At 46.9% G+C, this 16329-nt stretch overlaps 1 protein-coding gene across 1 annotated transcript in view; it reads right to left on the bottom strand.

Annotated features, from left to right (window-relative positions):
- Positions 1-16329, bottom strand: part of LOC146201951 (luciferin 4-monooxygenase-like) — a 53580-nt gene that overhangs the window by 11397 nt on the left and 25854 nt on the right. The window contains exons 5-7 of the mRNA XM_084583732.1: positions 14566-14737; positions 7742-7913; positions 6961-7061 (exon numbers count right to left, since the gene is read on the bottom strand). Coding sequence (XP_084439858.1) covers positions 6961-7061; positions 7742-7913; positions 14566-14737 — 445 coding nt within the window. The remainder of the gene's footprint in view (positions 1-6960; positions 7062-7741; positions 7914-14565; positions 14738-16329) is intronic.

The raw sequence follows: 16329 nt of genomic DNA, 5'->3' as shown, positions 1-16329 counted from the left end.
CGTGGCAAGGCTCGTGCCCCACGTGCACTTCTTTTCGCTCGCGAGCCGGAATGCGCGCAAATTAGCCAGCATGTGTGCAAGTGTGCCTTTTTTTATGGATATGTGATCGCGTCATGTCCAGACGGGGTAAGCGTGATAGCACGTGTTTCTTGCCCGGGTGCAAGAGCGGGTAGCGCTCGTGCAAGGTGAAATACTCTCTCTTCAGGACACCGAAAGACGCAGGGAAGAGGCAAGAGTGGGAGCGCAACATATCAAGCGCGGTGGCAAAGGCAGTAACATTGTTTATTGCCTCAGCTAGGGCATAAAGGAATATGTAAAACAAAAATTAAAAGGCGTAATAAATGAAAGAAAATAGGTTGGCTGTGTTCTAATAAAGTTCAAGAAAGAACGATGATAAGGCCCTTACGTGCAAGCAATGTACGAAGAGGGGTTGCTCGGCGAAAGGCCCACTGCCGTCAGGTGCCGATATTGTCGGCTTCAGTGGCGGGCAAACCCACAAGTGGTGAATATCTTCCTCATTATTTTGTGAGTTGCAGACAGGAAATCCTGGACGTTGATATAAATATCGGAGGATCCGGATCGAGGTTGCCCTCACATTACTGTAACACGATGCTAGTGTCGACGTTTGTGAGCGACACTTCAAACCCTAGCTGCTTTACTGAGCGAAGTTTTAAGACAGGTAAAGATAATTGAGATTCCCAGGGATGTTACGCAACTCACGAAGGATACCATCTCAATGCTGTTTCCTGACACTCCAAAATACTTGTTGCAACCCCTGCCTCTCAAGAGAAAGAAGCGAAACTTGTACGAGCAAAAACAGACAGCAGGGAGACCTGCAGAGAAAGAAAAAAAAGCGCACTGATCCTGAAGCATCAGTGGAGCCAGTTGAAGAATACAGCGGTGGTGGATCGTGTGACACGAGTCTGCTCCAGGAATGCGGAAAGCTGCATGCCACCGCCACTGGGGACAAATGTCGATCTTTCTGATGTTGAGCAATTAACATTCGCATAGTGCCACTCAAGCGAGAACGAATCTCCGGAGGCAATCTACGCAAATCGGGGAGTTCTGTTCTATCGCAGTGATACAGGTGAAGCTGCCATGAATGCTGCTGTGTGCATTCGAGGAAACAAAGTCAAGGAGATAGCTGTAAAGCTTACCGAAGAGGTAATTATTCTTCTTCAGGACATTGCGAAACTCAGCTTGCATCCTGGCAGCGGATTGAAGCCTATTACCAAGACCTTTCCCTCCTAATGGGCGTTAATTAATTTGCGACGAACTGTACCATTATTTCTGATGCAGCATGCATATAGCCTGCAAATACTTGTGAAAATTAACTCAGAACACCCTGTCAAGAAGAAGAAAAAATTAAGAAACAGAATTTTAAATCTCGAGCAGTTTGTCGTACAAAGGACAAGGTGGCAAAGCTGGTAAAAGCTCTAGATGAAATGAAAAATGAAAATGAACACCTTTCAAGGACAGAGTTTGAAAGAAGTGTTAGTGCCCTTCCTCTCAACTAACAGCTGGCTGTTAAAATATGTTTTAGAGGTTGCAAAACGCAAGTCAACAAAAGTGATGGCAAACTCTGATGAGTGGCTAATAGGCTTCCTAAGCACCAAAGAATGCCTATCAGCAGTTTGCCTGAAGCGCGATGCGATTTGAAGGGCTCGGGTTCCCATCTTGCGTGCTTTAATTGTGCATGCATCCGAAAGTTTCCAGTTCTACATACGTGTTATAACTTAGCTAAACGTCCGAAGAAGTTAAGATGAAACTATAGCGTGAATGAAAACGCCGGCGACAGCGCTCTGTTGCTCGCACACATGGTCCTTGGAGCCTAGAATTTGCGTCTAGTATAGTCCTCCATACAAGCGCAATTGTTTGCACAAAATCCTCAGACGTCTTCATTACAATACGGCACGGCGGTAGCTTCAGCAGGATAATAGGGTATAAAAAGCAGCTTCGTTTTTACATCGGCTCAGAGGCATGCGCGCAAAACTTCGCTCGCGAGAAAAAAAAACATCGTATCTGTGGTTATGCCAACAACTCGGCTGCGAATTCAATAATACGACTAAACTGAACTCAAAGACTAAAGAGCGGCATTGCATGTACAAGGCACCTGACAATGAGCATGCAGCGAATGCATTTCGAAGCGCACCGGCGCGCGCGTCGTCTGCTCCGTCGGCAGTGGCACTCCGCTTCACCGCAGCGCCACCGCAGCGATCATTCAGCAGCCGCCTCCGTCGCGGCCGGCGGACGACAGACTAGCAATATTTCTAGGGACCCTAGCGAGACGGCGGCGCGTGCCTTCTTTTATACCCCCCTCGCGCGGGACCGGTTATCCCCGAGCGAGCGGGGAGAGGGAAACGGGCACCGCGCAGGGAGCGTTGGGAAGTGGCGCGGCCTCCGAATGCACGGCGCGCCACGAGCCCTACAATATATATATATATATATATATATATATAGTGAGAACGGTGCCAGAACGTTCACCTCTTTCACCTGTGCATACGCAGCATCGTCATCATTCACCGGTGTTCGCAAGATCACGCGCAGCGTTCCACGTTATGGCTGGAATAAAGACGCTTGTTCGAGCGGTGGCTCACAAGTGGTGGAGGTGCCATTATTATCCCAAGCCTCTCACTTTCGACCTGTCTACTGTTCCTCCTGGAGCTCCGTTCCGGCCTTCGCTTGCCCTCACACCCCTTCGGTATGAACGAGGGCAACAGAACCCGCCCGCTCCCGGCATATATGCCCCTGCTGTTGTCGCTACCCCTACCTGGACCATCACCAGCCGCCAGTGCGATTCCGAGCTCTTTGCCTGCCTTCGCGGCGACGATGTCGAAGACTGGCTTGATAATTACACCAGAGTGAGTTCTTTCAACCGTTGGGATTACTCCCACAAGCTACTCAACGTTGTCTTCTATTTGACTAACGTTGCAAAAACGTGCCTTCTCAATCACGAGGACCACATCCCTGACTTGTCAACATTCACCCAGCAGCGGCGGAAAATTTTCGGCATGCCATCTGGTCGGTCTGAGCTGCCTAAGAAGAAGCTCGCCTCCAGTCTTCAGCAGCCTGGTGGGTCCTACACATCATATATCGAGGACGTTTTAGCCCTTGCCGCCCGGTGAATGCTGCTATGACGGAGTCTGAACGTGTTCGCCATATTGTAAAGACATCGGAACCATCGCATTCAACGCCTTGCTAGTTCAGAACCCCTCCACAGTATCGGACATCACCACTACCTGCCAATGCCTGGACGAACTTCAGTTGTGCCGCCTGCAGCAAGACAACCTCAATGACGGCGTTCTTGTTGACGGCAAGCTGCGCACCATTATCCGTGCCATTATACGAGAAGAGCTGTCCGGTCAAGCAAGCTTAGTTCCTGGAAGCTCGAACCTCCCGCCACCTACTTCAGATTTGCGGAGCAGCGTCGTCAGGGACGAACTGGCAGCGTTTGCCTGCGCCGTGGCACCAGCCACGTCGACTACCGCCTATATATATATATATATATATATATATATATATATATATATATATATATATATATATATATATATATATATATATATATATATATATATATATATATATATATATATATATATATATTGCGAAAGCAACGGCGGCGGAAGTTTCTTTTGCCTGCTACATTATTCCCCTATCATGTCCTATCAGCATAAGGTACTACATTATTGGGGACACAAGCTCATTCTTTAAGGGTATGACGCGAGAGCGTAAGCTACCAGCCCACATATAAAGTCACGCTTCAACCAAGCCGTATATGGACGTGCCTGCGTGTCGTAGAGGTAACGAGAATGCAAACGGTTCTGGCAGGCTGATTCCGATATCACCCTCCCATATGAAAGGAGCGACCCGAGTTGGCAGCTCCTGCCCGTGGCATGGGGGTAACGGGAATTCAAATGTCATGGCAGGCTGATTTTTTTATGAGAAGACCATAGCTACGCCTCTTCACGGCGTAACTGCGGCCACCTGAGGTCTCGCTTTGGCTGTCGGAGTGTTGCTTTCGCAGCAAAAAGCGCTTGTCTAGGATATCTAGGCATATGTCTTGCTATCGTGAAATTTGCGCACTTTGATCAATTCCTCATCGTATCTACTTTTTAAGCAACTTGTTTCTTTTTTACAGCGAGAGCTGTAGCACACGGCAGGCAATATATGGCACGTTGCAAGGGGTATTTCAACTACGTAGCCACGGATTCGTCCGCGCTGATCTGCACGACACACGCCAGGAGCGTTGCTGTAGTACGGCTTGGCCGTGTTCGCAACGAATGGAGTTGAGGGTGATCGCATTTCAGCGCGTTCGGCTAACCCCGTTTAGAACTTTGCTTTGGCACGTACGCGCTGCAGAAGCGGAGATCGGAGGTGAGAAGGTAGTGCCCCCCCCCCCCTGCCCTCTACTGGCACAGCGAAACTTATCGAGTGGAAGAAGCAAGCCAAGCTCCGTGCGCCAATGGGACGCAGGATGCACGCACCAAGCGCCTTTCAAATGCATGCAGGGACAGGCGATCTTACGAAGGCAGAAGATCACGATGTACTGAGGCACTGCTAAAGGCACGCGGATGGAGAGGATGGCGGTATCGTGGAAACGGTAGCGTGGCAACTGCGCGAGTATAATGGGTGGTGTGCATTCGTTGCGGACCACTGGCGAACCCCAGTCTGGCTTTCGCCAAGTTTAGCGATTTGTACAGGATCGTGTAAACTTTGTCACTTTTTGTTCGCTTGTTACGCTATACCGTATGGTTTTAGAGAGTCAAAAATTTTAATGAAAAGGGAATTTGGTTTAGATTTATTTTAGCACTGGAGCTGTGCAGAGGGCTGCGGCGGACACCAGGTAAGAGGTAGAACGCATTAGTTTGTTCAATAATTAAGTATATGTGTTTAATAATTTTTCTAATTATTGTTTTTCGGGGAATTTTGCATATGAAAAATTGAGGCTCGTCCTCCAAATAATACAACCGAACAAAAGAATGATCAAAAATGGAAAAACTAACCTTAGCAGGTTGGGGAATTAGTCAGCTTGAGGCGGTATTTGCGGCTGAAATGTCTGGAGCGTTAGAACTTAGAAGGCTGCTACCGGAAGTCTCACGGCTGCGTGCATCTACAAGCCTCTCTTGAAGCAGGCAGGGAACGCAGACGACTGCTATGCCTTCTCTATTCCATTTTTTTTTTCTACAGCAACGACGCAACGCATTCCACCTTTCCGCGAGCCATACGCGCCGCAGCGCGTCACGGCTGCCTAAGGTGTTTTGGTTACGGGTCTGGCCGATGGATTCAAACCCCTCTGTGCAACCAGCTGCCGACCCTCTCCGGCCCGCAAAGCAGGTGCGTGGCCACTCAAGGAAACGCATCCAGTCAGCGGCCGCGGCAGGCGTTAGAGGCACGCATGGAAGGCGGGGGGAGGGGGGAGGGAGCACAAGGCGTGAACACTTCACTAGCGAACCGGACGCAACAAACTTACGTCCCGCACCACTATTTCAGTTTGTTTTCGATTATTCGCAGCGTCAGCCGTCGAAAGGAGAGGCATCTGCATGTGCGTTGAGTGCTGGCGCGCTCCTCCTCTCGCTCTGGAGTGACTGCAGGGCCCCGTGGGCCGAGGCACCATTCCATCATTTCCACTTGCCTCAATAGTTTTGCAAGGAGACCTCCTTAAACTTTAATAAGCGCAACTCACGCTGCAAAATTTTTAGCGCGCGTTAGAAGCGTACAAACACCACTCTGATATTGCAGGCTTCACTCCAAAACACAGCGGCAGCAAGCACATCTGACCTATATCGCTTCGCCAATCGCTTTACGTCACAGTGCTGGCTAACTTGAAGCCCAGATAGATCAAGGCGGTATCGCTGTCAGTAGAAAAAATCAACATAGCGCGATGCGCGATCAATCGTCGTGACTCGCTACCGCGCACCACCGTTACACACGCGCTGATTGGTCACGACGCGGCAGGTCTGTGTGCCGACTTCTAGAATTACCATATAGGCTCTCTCTCTGCCTACTTCTAGAGTTACCATATAGGCTCTCTCTCTGCTTGCCTACTTCTATAGTTACCATATAGGCTCTCTCTCTGTCTACTTCTAGAGTTACCATATAGGCTCTCTCTCTGCCTACTTCTATAGTTACCATATAGGCTCTCTCTCTGCCTACTTCTATAGTTACCATATAGGCTCTCTCTCTGCCTACTTCTATAGTTACCATATAGGCTCTCTCTCTGCCTACTTCTAGAGTTACCATATAGGCTCTCTCTGTGCCTACTTCTAGAGTTACCATATAGGCTCTCTCTCTGCCTACTTCCAGCAAACGGTGCCATCTAGCGCCGTCAAGGCGCTAGGTGGCACATTTCTAATAAGGGAGTAATTGCTCATTATCATCCCCTCGAGCGCAGCCACACGGCTACAGAGGAAAGCTACGCAGGTTTTTCAAGTAGTAAGTGTCTGATAAAGTTGAATTGCTTCCCTTTGTCGCCGCAAGGGTGTGCCAGTGTGGACGGTAAAGAGTAAAGGCTATCTTGTTCCAGCTGCCCTGTAGCTCAGAGAAGAGGCAGGGAGGGGGGGGGGAGCAGTCGATCGTACCAGTGGCTTCCATTCGTCGATCTCGTATCGCGATCTCCTTGGTCAACTCTCGGGCAAATGTTTTAAAGCTTTCGTCTCTGTCAAGGCCACAAGCGCATCTTGTCTGGAGCATCACGATTGCGCAAACGCTCCCCTGACCGCATCGACTGCAGTCAGTCGATGGACGGAGGCAAAACGACAAAATCTCTTCGAAGCGACCTGTGTTTTTGACAGTGTTCTTCACTTTGATGTTTCTCTTTCCCGCCCTGTCTCAAAGTACGCCCTGTGGGTCACTTAGAGAAAACGGGTCAAAATGTCAGCGACAGTAACATTCTGTCATTTTGCAGCCACACAGTAACAAAGAAGGCAAACTTTGAACTCGCTTGACCGGCGCACTCACTTTCATTTCCGTGAACGCCGCAGGCTTCCCGACGCTCTTGAAATCGTCATGTCGAGGAATGGAAAACGTAACGCATCCAGTCAGCTCTGTCATGCCGTAAGCTGCAGAAAAAGGATCAGTCAGCAACAAGTACAGGCCTATATATCATATGTATGGCTTGATCTCTTCAAATCTGCTCTGGCTGGGAAAGACATGTAAGGAAGAATGGTTAATAAAATTTCGGCAGGCCCTTACTATCTGCAAAGCTTAGATCAACCGCTTTCAGTTGGCCATGATTTTCTCTTTACTTATCCTCTTCGACGAGAACTATAAGGAGAGGTGACTCTCCTACCGCTAGCTCAAAGCGATCGAGAACGGTAGTAAGGGTAATATTATAATTCTAGACGTTATTAAAATCCTCTTTCACTTCCCTCTTGCTGCTTAAATTGAATTTTCTCGTAAGAACAAATTTTTGCAAAAAGCTAAGAAAATTGGAAGGACACACGTTTACCTTAAACAGTGTTATGCGACAGCGTTCCTTGGCGGCCTATAGGTAAAGTGCCCGGCTCGCGACCGGTTTTCTTTTTTTCTACAGAGCAAAACAGCCATATTTTCTGCCTTTCAAAATTCATGCGTTTCTCGTTGGCACCGCTGCTTTTTGCGCCGTTCCACGATGTTTTCAATCAGTCAGTCAATCGCCTGTCGGTGCGTGCCTCACCTGAAACTGATACCTGCTACGTGGCGCTCCGGGTTCCGAACTTCCGACGGCCTTAGTTCGCGGTTAGTTTTTGTTTCTGCGTACCTTGTATGACACCCTTCAGGCGGAGCTTCCTGGCTACGCTTTGCAGTAGAGGGCTGGTCACGGTGTTGCCCGCAACTATTAGTTTCGTAAGTGTGCTCGTATCTGACTGGCCAAGAAGAGGGTGCAAATTCATCTTGTGGACGAATGTCGGGTACAGCAGGATTGACGTCGCCTGCGTGAGAAATTGGGGAAGGGGAAATACTGTGAACGAGAATTTTTTTAACTGTATGAGTAATATGCGTCTTCATTTCATTTTTGTTGGTTTGGTTTTGAGGGATTTACCGTCCCAAAGCTACTCAGGCTGTGAGAGATGTCAAAGTGGAGGGCCTCAGAAATTTTGACCACCTGGTGTTCTTTAACGTGCACTGACATCGCACAGCACACAGGTGCTTGGCTTTTCGCCTCCATCGAAAAGTGGCCGCCGCAGCCGGTATTCGATCCCGCCTTTTTTGGCACAGTATAGTCTAGCGCCCTAACCACTGCACCACCATGGCGGATATTTTTTTTTTGTCATATTGACGAGGCGTTATGGTGCAGATTTCGATTTTCTTCCAATCCGTACGCGTTCATTTCTTTTTTTTTTTTTCCGGCACAGTTGTTACTCGCAGGATTATACTTCGGCTGAGCGCTGCAAAATACAGCCGCAAAGGGTCCGTGATGTCAGATTTTGCATACAGGGCGTAAATCGGTTGGAAAACAACTGAGCTTTTCCAGGGCCCCATTATTAAAAAAAATCAAGATGAACAGAGTGATTAGCGCATATTCTTCCCCTTAATGCATAAGAGACTAATCAGTACACGCATAACTGCCGCTAATCTCCTTCGTCTCTAACATAAAACTTCCTCTAAACCAAATAGTCGGGAAATAGCACGCATGGATGAGCGACTGAGTGAATTCGCGACTGTATGAATGCCCATGTGAACACCAGTTTGAGAATGCGTTAATATAGAACTGGCAGGCAATTAATGGAACATCTGAACCATGTTTTTATTCTTCTTTAATCAACACCATGGCCAGGTATATAAAATTTTCTTTTTCAGAATATGTACATAGCCGCACACGGTGACAAGGGCCTCAATTTGCCTTTGGAAAAAAACTAAATAATGCCTGAAGCTGCATCTTTTAACAAAAATATGCCCGCAGAGGCAGCTCACGTAACTTTAAAAATAAGCGCTCTGCGGCTGTTTGTGGTTATGATCATGACTGTTCTAAAGCAAACAAGATATGCACTGGTCACTTTATATTAAGCACAAATAGGGAAAGTGTATTGTATACTATGCATCATGCAATGTCACAGTTGCAAGACCTCTCGTCTGAATTCTGTGACTCAAGTTGACATTTTTTCCAGATGGGAAACCGACAGTTTTATATACGTGTATTGCTTTTATCATTGTATTAATCCGCAGTGCTGCCGGTATGAGAAAAAGGTTCGTGCTTCGGTTTGTCATGGACGTCTGCATCAGGTATACTCTACAACGTGGGTGGCCGCAGTGGCGAATCGAATGCCAACGCAACAACGCGTGTGCCATCACAGACAATCTGCCGTAGCACTAAATTAAGTGACGTTGCTCTCTGCGTTCAAGCTCCCCATGTCACGGGACCCTGACCTAAGTACTATTTAGCTAAACCTTAGGTATGAGCTTCACAACGCCCTGGCGTCCGTCGGTATGAACGTGACCCTACGCGCTTACTACCACTAGCTACCTCAAATCCCTCCAGTACTCGGCGGTGCGAGCACCCGAAGCGGAAGCGATTAGGAAAAGACGCGAAACTCCAGCGGTACGAGCAGCAGAATTAAAATGCATACGTAGGAAACGCGCAGCGCAAAGGATGCTCCGCCACTCAAATGTAGCATATATAATAAAACTGGCAGAACGTTTGGTGGATGGCAACAAGGAAAGCACCAGCAAACGAACGAATGCAGCGATCGCGTCAGCAAGCGGAGCACGAAACGTGTCGGCATCGCACCAGCTATGCTCTATCGAAACGAGCTGGGAATGTATTCAGCGTCCATGAATCGTATACAGTTTACGCACGCGCAGAAGTTGCCGGCTATATGTGCGCTACCGCTGTACGTCTTCTGCACATGACACTTGAATCGCGCCGTAAAGGAAGAAAGGAAGCTGGGAGCGAAAGTTCACTTGAGCTCTGAAGCGTGCCTTTCATAATTGGTTCACAGGAATGGAAAGGCGCAGCATCTGTCACACTTGTTTCTGTGGACACCTGAATCTCGCCGTAAGAGAAGGAAGGAAGTTGGGAGTGAAAGTGGAGCTGGTTACGACGACGCCGAAGGCGACGACGACGCGAAACCCAGGAAAGAGCTGCACTCTAAATAGAAATCACTCGCAAGAAGATTCAGCTCATGACACAAACACCATAGGCAGCTGAAGACAACACACATTGCTATATGCGCGCCCGATTGTATTTTTGTCTTCGAGACCAGCACGACGAGAATTTTATGTTTTGAAGGTGCAGTGTTTTTGCGATGTCATTGCAAACATGGCATCTGAGAATGACATGAATTTTTTTAGAAGAATTTTAATTGCTTCTAAGATGATAAAGATGTTATCAAATAACTATTGAGAGCTCTCACTCACAAATCTGCCTACTATACTAACTGACATCAAGGCGGTAACTGTAGAAAGTGAAATTTGTCCTTTTTTTCTTTCATGGGACTCCGTGCATAACCTCCAGAAGTTTGAAGATGCAGATGGGCTGCTTTTCTTTGCAGAAAAGCTATATTCCTCGCCGCAGTGACCCCCGGCTCTGGCGCAACTGCACCATAAGCATCCTACTTATGTTACATATTTGAACATACATATTGCCGTTTATGTGATAAAAACAAACTAAATTTCCCGATCGCTTCTACGTCCGCATCCCTAACCTGTCCTTTTCGAAGGCTCTTCGCATATCCTGGAGATTCGGAACGTAAAGAAAAGCAAATAGAGCTATACAATCGATCCCGGATATATCGATTTATTTCTTATATCGAACTCCCAGATTATCTCTCCTTGAAACGCTGATTAAAAGTATAGGACGTATAGGAGTGATGGTCAGGTTTATTGAACTCCCTTTCAGCGAAACATTCGATATATCGAACTGCGGACCACGCTCCTGCAACGTGCTCTTTTCCTAGTGGTGCCTCCAGGATCATTTTGCGCAGGCGGGTTTGTGTCGGCTGCGCGCCCTTGGGCACCTGCTGGCAGCGCTAACGCTGTAAAATCGATTGACGAGGTGGACGTCAATTCCGCTTGAAAGTGACCTTCAGTTTGGCAGTGTTATTGTCAACGCGAATTTGCTGTCATCCGAAAGAGCCAGGGTCCGATGTACCGGTCGTCGTGCGGTGAACTCTGCTGCCCTAAGGTTTGCAGCGGCTCTCGCGTGACCTGATTCGGTTCTGAAGGAGACAGAAAATTTAATGGTATTTTTTTCTGACGTAATTAATTTATAGCGGGTCAGTAACAAAATTGGACTGCTTATGACCTGCGGGGACTTTCCGAAGGCACTGTCCGAGGCAGCTTTTATGTGAAATCCAACCTCAACGGAACTTGTGCCCCGGGGCGCGAACTCCGACGCTTCCGATCTGTCCCTACCAAATACCTGAAGCGCTCGATCGCATCCAAGGAGGGGCACGCGGAGGTACGTTCAGTGTGCCCCTCTTTTTGACGCCTTGCACGCCGGTGCGATATTGTGCTCATGTCCGCACACGCGGCGAGCTGCCAGTATGCCGGCGGGCAGTACATCGCTGCAAGAGGCGCACCGTTAGCGGCGTGCGTAGGCCGTATTCACGTTTTTGGGTTCTAGAGGAGCTCATCAGTTGGCATGGCTTATATATCAAATTATCGATGTACCAAACTATTCTGCGATCCCCCACGAGATCGATATATCCGGGATCGATTCTAGTTTATTCTGCTCATGTACATGTGCGTCACCAACTATCTCAGCATCGCGTGGCTAATACATCACATTGAAAGTATTCTAGATGAATTATGCAGCAAAAAGTGCAAAATTCGAAAACAGGGCGAAAGGTTAGACATCTTTTGTTCACCCCATTAGGAAAGGGTGTAACTGATAAGAAACACATTTCGCTGTATTTGCAGGCAAAGGGTGAAGGTATGAGAAACTGCATTTAATAAGGAGCCTTTTGAACCTAAAATTACCTTTTTCGAAGAGTGTATGGGTGAAATATAGACGCTCAAATGCATTCTTAAGAGTGTATTTTGGCTTACTCTGCTACTGAGCACGCCGAGGAAAGCTACGCATAGGGTATATAGCGCTCAGGCAGCGGCAGCTCCAACTACATTTTGGTTCGATTAGCACTAACGTGAGCGCGGATGGCAATGCAGCTTCTGCAATTCCAGCTTTCTTGACGCACCTTCAATTGTGAGGCAGCTGTACACTGTAAAAAAATAAATCGCACCCTTTCCGTGTCTATGACTCACACCCCAGTCGAAAAAAAACTACAGAAAATTTTCTGTAGTTACGACAGAGTTTCTGTGCGGGTTTTGACGGCAAACCTGTTGTGACAACAGAACGTTCTGTAGTAACATCAGAAATTTCTGTAATTACAACAGAAAAGTGCTACAGAACTACAGACAACAGACATATACTACAGAAAAACTATAGAACTAGATAAAAGTACTACAGAACTAAAGAAAAATTTGACGTTTACGACAGAACTACAGAACTTTTTGTCGTATTTTTGACAAGTTTCTGTAGTTTTTTCGACTGGGACCCTTCAGAAAGAGTGCATTGGGTACTGATGCACCCTTTCTTGAGGATGTGAGTCAAGGACCGGCAATTTACCATTAAGGGTGGGACTTTGCAGTGCGGATCATTTTAAGCCCCTGTTATGAACGCAATGGTGGTAATGATCTATCTTTCCGGTACATACTAAAGTCCCGCACTTAATGTTCCTCCTGCGCTCGCGCAAAGTAGTTAAGAATGCCACAGAAAACAACTGTAGAATTTTTGTAAGAGACTGTTATGAGGGTATTGATAACAATCTTGTAATATTTTGATGCGTAGCAAAGAGCTGCTTTCAAAATTTACCCTTCACTCGCACCGAGTAATCAAGGAGGCCACAGAAAGCCAGTGAAGTTCATTTTAGACAGTGAATAGCAGAAAACTGCATGCGAATCAGTGATTATAAAGGCGCAATTTCAACTACATGAGAAGAAAATGAATTCATAAACTTTCCGTTGAGAAACATGGTCATAGCCAAAACCTCTGCAGTGGGTATAGACCGCCGTAAATAATTAATTTTCGGGCGCACATTTACCCGACCGATAGCAACACCAAATGTGTTAAAGAAGAGCGATTATTCTAGCTGGCTGTCGCCAAGACGTTACGAGCGCGCATGTTTACCAGCGGAAGTCAAAAACGACCAGTGGAAGCGCCAAATTTTGTCTTCTGCTTAGTGCGACATTCCGCTCAACCATTTTGCGAATAGCGTCGTATGTGCCGCTCTGAAAATGCCACTTTCGAGTCGTATTCTGCGGGACTCTCGAAAGCAGCTTCATGCATTCAAAATCAGTTCAGCCGGGCCTATTATGAACATCGTCAAGTTATGGTAATCGCAGAAGTTAAGCAGAGGGTGGCAGGCAAACACTTCAAGAGCGGTGACCCTGCGAACGAGAAAGTTGTGACAAGTGGCTTCAAGCAGGCGTCTGTCGTAACGCTAGTACAGTCTGATTTCGACAGTGTCCCTCTGAAGAGTTGGCGCAAGTACATAGCTGGCACTGTGTCGCACAACGCGCTGGCAGCCATGTTTCTCTATGATCACTGTGCGCGCGTTCAAGGCGCTTAGGGAGCGCTAGGATAGCGTGCCTTACTCATATCACTTGAGTGGCAAAATCATTGGTAAACTTGGTAAACACTCTGCAGTGGGACGAATCAATTCTGCTGGGCGAATTAGGCGATTCTTGCACCGTATACCACGGTTCTCAAATTCAATGAAATCAAGGGCACTTGCCTGCCTCAGAAAAAAAAAAAAAAAAAGAGTGTGTCAGAGCTCTACATATGCCACATTTCTGTCCCTGTCGAGTCCATGTCAGAAAAGGTTTTACCCGTCTCGACAGCTCGAAATAAAAACGTCGACTCGAAACACTGTCCAACTGTCAGATTCAAACACGACCGCTCAATGAACGGTCAGTGGACCCTACACGGCCACGTGGAATTCATCGGGCTCCTTTTTTTTTTTTCAGCCGTTTTCTGTCGCTTAGCGAACATAAATTGACGCCAAGTACCCACCTGCCGAACGAGTTCTTGACCCACTTGTTTGTCTCTGACGCCTTCTGTCCGGGTACATAGGTGCAATATATGTGTCCTAAATAGAGTTTCTTCACCTGAGTGATTCCTCCGCACCACCGCAATTGCTTCACATGGCACTAACTTTTGTCATCTTTTTCTCTTCTGCTGCATCTCTTTCCGTTTCTCATCTCAGCAAACCTTATGTTAATAGCATTCTTTCGTTTCCCATGTCCCTGAGCCGGGGCTCCACTTCGTATTTATTAAAGTGGAACCCTCTTAATTTCTTGGTTCTCTGCCCGTATCCTGTCAGTGGCCTGCAGTATGTAACAACAGCCCTCACAGCCTTGCTAGTTTATTCTACATTTCATTTAAGCTCACCAGTGTCACGGTGAAGTGTGCGCAACAAAAAGCGCAACTGAAAAAAAATTTCTACAGAAGAATGCAGTATACAGTCTATACGGACTATCTGTAGACTGCATATCGAAAAACTTTCAAAGGTGCCATTATTGCTGCTAATTTTTAAATGACTTCGCGGCATCGTAAGGGCCTGTGAAACTTCGAATATTACTTGCCTTGTACCTCTCGACAGCTGGCAGAATTACACTAAAGTCCGAGGTGTGAACATGGACGACCTTGCAACCATGACCGAGGTAGCACAGTGTGAGCCAGAAGCCACCGACATGCATTAGCGATGCGAAGCAAAGAAAGATGTCACCCTTTTTAAACACTGATGCGTCCAGGCACCTGCATGAAGAAGAGCGAGACAGGCGGTCAGAACTTTAAAGCTTTGTTCCTTTTTTGGGACGAATAGCATGCACCGTTGAACGAAGGAACAACACAGAACTCCCTTCAAACACATCGTCGCTGCATTCTACCTACACGTGAGTATACTTGGATCCAGACAACAGAACCTTTTAATTGCCATGGGCCATATAGAAGTAGAGGCAGAGATGAGTTGATATCGTTTGAAAGGATTATTCGTTGTGCAGCTATCAAATACAACAGACAGTTTAGCTAGGAACTACATCTGTTGAGATTTATTTTTCTTCGTGACCATAGCAGAAACTGACTGTATATTCTAGGTGTTACGTTAATTCTGCAATTCGTCACTCCGCAAAAAGTATTTAAACTTGTCGATGTTAAGGGTCATGTAGCACAGGGTGGATAAAAAAGGAAATGTTCAGAAAAAGAGTGCCTTCTTCATTTCTTTCACCAGATAAAAAAGTGGAGCGTAGAACATTCCCTTGCGCGATTTCAAGGTTTTTTTAGTGATTACTTCCATTTTAGGTTCATTTTTGGTTTGAAAACACCAATACATCGTGCCTCAACGAGACGAGACAGTAACTGTCTTCATATGATTTTACGATTTTTTTTTTATGGATTTACCGTCGAAATCTGCTCAGACTATTAGTGATGCTGTAGTGGACGGTTCCGAATAATGTTGACTACATGGGATTGTGCCTGGCTTCCGACAGATCTCGGGTGCCTTGCTGGTCTCCACTACCGATACGCGGCCGCCGCGGCCGGGCTCGCACCACGGTAGTCGAGCGCATATGTCATTGCCTGTTAAGGCGACGTGGTTCAGGTGTTCGTGCTTTGAGGAAGTGGGCTGAAGAGGGTCACATGGATGCGCCAAGCAGAGCTGAGCAAGGCAATTTCAATGCATTACGTCAAAGCTTAAGTCAAGCAGATTGGCTGAATGTGTGACCACGTGATGCACATGGTACAGAATCACAAAGACTTTTGCACACTTCAGCTGCTTTATCCGAATAAAAGCCATTTTGGGAGACATTGGTCGTTCCTTATGTTATCCTCTGGAAATATATACAACAATTTTATGCAATATATATTTGCTCTGACATCTATGAGCTTTGACGAAAACTATGCAAAAGGTTTAACTCATACCTCTGAAAAGTTTTGCCACGTCTACTTTCACAAAGCAAACAAAAAAAAGAGCATTTATAGTTCATGAAGGTTGACTAGCATGGTATATTTCTGCAAATGTTGAGAAAGGTTCGTCTGCTGTTTAACGTCTGGGAGTACTTTCTATGAGTGAAACAGCCATTGGTTGGGAAAAGAGCGTTGCAATATTGAGCAATGAGGTCCTAATGAGACGTACTTTACAAGACATCTGTTGTCGCACGAGAGATTTCGGATAGACGTGAAGATAACTTGCGCCAGTGAGAGGAAAGCTAAGCACCAGGAGTGTTCATCAGCGCGGTCATCGAACCAAACAAGCCATTTGGTACTTTGCGGAGGCGAAGAACAGCACCCATTGCCGGACAAAATAAAGCAAGGTGTGCGTCTCTTCTATAGACCGCATCTATCCATACGTG

Source organism: Amblyomma maculatum, chromosome 1, assembly GCF_055883805.1.
Source record: "Amblyomma maculatum isolate TAMU_Amacu chromosome 1, ASM5588380v1, whole genome shotgun sequence".
In the NCBI taxonomy this organism is placed as follows: Eukaryota; Metazoa; Arthropoda; class Arachnida; order Ixodida; family Ixodidae; genus Amblyomma; species Amblyomma maculatum.
The sequence above is the reverse complement of the archived record's forward strand: the minus strand, read 5'-3'. Positions and strand labels throughout refer to the sequence as shown.